Below are 3494 nucleotides of genomic sequence, written 5' to 3'. Positions count from 1 at the left end.
TGGCAACGTGGGGAAGAAGAAAGACGAGAGATTGCGCGTTATTGTGTTAGAAACAGAGCATCGATCGGAAAATAACAGAACTCAGAAGAGAATGGCCACACAGACGCAAGATTCACCTTCAAACCCTAATCCCAATGCCACATCACTAACGCCGTCTTCTTCGTTGTTCTTTCGCGGCGCCGGTGCTTCCGCTGCTCCTGTCGCCGGCTCCGGTGAGTCCCACTCGCACCACCGGAGAGCACTCTCGGAAGTCAGTTACCGGCTTCCGGATGACATGATGGACCTCTCGCCGTCGGATCCGTTCAACGGCGGATCCTCGACGGCGAGCCTAGAGGAGATCGGATCTGAAGACGACCTCTTCTCCACCTACATTGACGTTGAAAAGCTCGGCAGCAGCACTAACGGCGCCGGCCGTGGAAACGGATCGGATCAGAGTGGTTACGGAAACGGTACTAACGGACACCATGACAGCGAGAAGAGTCCGAGAGATGAAGAGCGGCCGAGACACCGGCACAGTAGCTCCGTCGACGGTTCTTCGTCGACTAACATGTTCGGAGAGATCATGGAAGCAAAGAAAGCAATGCCTCCCGATAAACTAGCTGAACTTTGGAACATTGATCCAAAGCGTGCCAAGAGGTCTTTTATCATCTTCCTCCAATTTTTTTCGGAATTTGTTTTCTGGGAAATGTTTATAGTTTTCCTCTCATCTATCCGTGTATCCGTGGTTGCCGTTGCCGTCGATATCAGTTTCCTATTTAAATAATTAATTTCATAATTTGAATTTCGCGTTGCTATAAGAGAGTTTACTTTACTCTTTTACTCACCAAACAAAGACATATTCTTTGATTCTAATATCTTTCTAACCTTGAAAATTAGAAAATTAGAAAATTAGAGTTGTTTTTAGATGTAATTAGATGATGCGAGACTCTTAAAATATAAGTAGAAATACAAGTAGAAGGAGAATCTTGCTATGGTTGACCATACATTTGTATATTTGTATTTCTTTGTTTGTTTCATAACTCTTCATAACTCTGCGTGTATAGATTGTAGTTACATTGTAGTTACATGGCATTCTGAATCATTAAATTATATAAAATACTTTTCATGGGTTTTTTCATGGGTTTTGTAATGGGATGACTGACATAGTGGGATGTGATTGATTTCTGAATAGTCAGGGCAAATATTTCACCCTGTGTTATCCGTAGAAAGTATGACTGGTGTGGTGCATTCAGTCTTGGAGGGTTCGAAGTCCGCAATATAATCGCAATGTAATTGTAATTGTAATTGCTGATTGCTACTTAAAAAATGATCTGTCATTAAGACTATTCTCTCATTTTGACTGCAAATTATGTTAAATCTAATTATAATGGTTTTATGAATTGGTATGTTAAAATTTCTAAATGTGCAGAGAGACCATTATGACAATTATGAATCTTCTTCCTTTATAGTCTAAATTATTTTGATATAATAAATATATAACGGCTGTGTCATTGTGATTTCTAACAGTTGAGCGTTTAAAATAGGGATGGGAGGGAGACTGCGAATGCGAGTGAGTGAGCGTTATGCCAGAGATACTGCTTTCTAGTTTCATTTATCTTCAGTACCTGTATTTTGGTAGTTGCCATGCATTTGTTTTGTTATTCTCAATAAGTATTGTTGTTGTGTATAGAATACTAGCTAATCGGCAATCTGCTGCGCGTTCAAAGGAAAGAAAGGCGCGCTATATACAAGAACTAGAGCGCAAAGTTCAGACCCTCCAAACCGAGGCAACAACACTTTCTGCCCAACTCACATTGTACCAGGTTTGTTTTTTATTTACATCTATATGTACTAAGTATTTGTCATCCTCCCTTCAAAGAAACAGAGGCGATAATGTTTATTGGCTCTGCATTTTATTGGCTTCATATTTTTCTTTTCCAGAAATATGTAAGAAGTTGGCTGACCTAGCCTGCTACTGCAGTTTCTTGTTTTTTCTCTTGTTATGATTCTTATTATATTACCTTATTAACTGCAAAAATTGATTCGACCTTATGTGAGCAATGCGCATATCTGTTCACTGTGTTCTCAAAAAATGCACTTAAAATATAACAGGATAAATATTTTTGTTGGTACTATTTTAATGACAAGAATTTGACATAGGTGATTAGATACAGCTTTGTCTTTCTTTTCACAAATTCCTCTACTTTTTTAAATCATAGGTTTGGGATTTAATTTTACAAATTACCTTAGTAATTCCTGGTACACTTTGAGTTTTTTTTTTTTTTTTTTACTTCACATTTAGTTGACTTGCTTCCTCATGCCTAAACTTGTGGCTGAATAAGAGTACGACTTATACCCTTATACCGTTTCTTGGTTACTTATAGAGGGATACAACTGGTCTGAGTAGTGAAAATACCGAGCTTAAGCTCCGTCTGCAAGCCATGGAGCAACAGGCACAACTTCGTGATGGTAACTGTCTTAGTCAATCACTTCCTTTTGATACAACATCATACATATATTTTACATAATTATATGCTAATTTACCTCTGTTTTGTTGTAGCTCTTAATGATGCATTGATGAAGGAAGTTGAGAGGCTCAAGATGGCTACTGGCGAGGTATTGAACAACCACTCTGAGTCTTTCAATATGGGAATGCACCAGATGCCATTTGCAGGGTCAAATTTCTTTTCAATCCCACCACATTCAGGTCCTTCTAGTCACCAGAACATGCAGTTGCCTCCATATGGTATCTCCCAATCTAGCATGCCAGCTCATCAGCTGCAACAAACACATTCTCACCAAATCTCAGATATATTGCAAAACGACCAGCTTGGTCGTTTGCAGGGACTTGACATTAGTAGCAAAGGATCATCCTTTGTGAAATCTGAAGGCCCCTCAATATCAGCAAATGATAGTAGTACCACGTTTTGAATTTGACGTAAATTGCTTGACCTGCTGACTTGTCCATGGCATCATTCCCTTCTCTTCAATTGTCTATAGTGTTGACGTGCAGTCATCTAATGAAGGTGCTCTGTTCCATTAAATATTCCTTTCAGATCAAGGATTAATTATTAATTGTTTATTCTTAGGGATGCTCCCCAAAAAGGGAAAGCAGCCCTGGGGTTTTGTCGCAAGATTTCACCCACGCAGTCATCTTCTTGAAGCGTGGCATTTTGGTGTTTGTGGGTTTTAGATCACTGGGAATGAAAGGTCATTCTCATGGTATCTTACGAGGGGGAAGAATCTTGACCTACCCCTTCCAGTCATTTGTATCATTATTCACCGTGATCGTGATTTGTTGTTGTGTTCCATTTCAAGGATTGTAAGATGAATCAAAACCAAGGAAAGGATGTGTAAGATGGATTCTGTTCAGTCCATAAATGTGTCTTATTATTGTAGTTCTAGATATATTGAAATAGTTGTGTACACTAGAGTTTTGGAGACTGGACTTGTGTATTATTATGTTTCTCAGTTTCTCAGGTATTTATGAATAACAGCTAGAATATCTTAGCTAA

The 3494-nt window shown here is 39.0% G+C and overlaps 1 protein-coding gene across 1 annotated transcript; it reads left to right on the top strand.

Moving 5' to 3' along the window:
* BZIP52 (basic leucine-zipper 52) lies at positions 1–3494 on the top strand. The gene is made up of 4 exons (XM_028074891.2): positions 1–636; positions 1670–1802; positions 2364–2448; positions 2540–3494. Exons 1-4 carry the CDS (start codon positions 92–94, stop codon positions 2908–2910), a joined length of 1134 nt encoding a protein of 377 aa, XP_027930692.1. The 5' UTR covers positions 1–91; the 3' UTR covers positions 2911–3494.

The sequence above is a fragment of the Vigna unguiculata genome, chromosome 6 (assembly GCF_037176805.1).
Source record: "Vigna unguiculata cultivar grain cowpea cultivar isolate G323 ecotype 2 chromosome 6, ASM3717680v1, whole genome shotgun sequence".
In the NCBI taxonomy this organism is placed as follows: Eukaryota; Viridiplantae; Streptophyta; class Magnoliopsida; order Fabales; family Fabaceae; genus Vigna; species Vigna unguiculata.
Note: the sequence above shows the minus strand (reverse complement) of the source record. Positions and strands in the feature narration are given on the sequence as shown.

Excerpts from the sequence above, each read along its gene's own strand:
- BZIP52 (XM_028074891.2), top strand. The coding sequence starts at position 92 with ATGGCCACACAGACGCAAGATTCACCTTCAAACCCTAATCCCAATGCC. Across the intron at positions 1,803-2,363 it reads CCCAACTCACATTGTACCAG|AGGGATACAACTGGTCTGAG; the intron begins GTTTGTTTTTTA and ends GGTTACTTATAG. Across the intron at positions 2,449-2,539 it reads ACAGGCACAACTTCGTGATG|CTCTTAATGATGCATTGATG; the intron begins GTAACTGTCTTA and ends GTTTTGTTGTAG.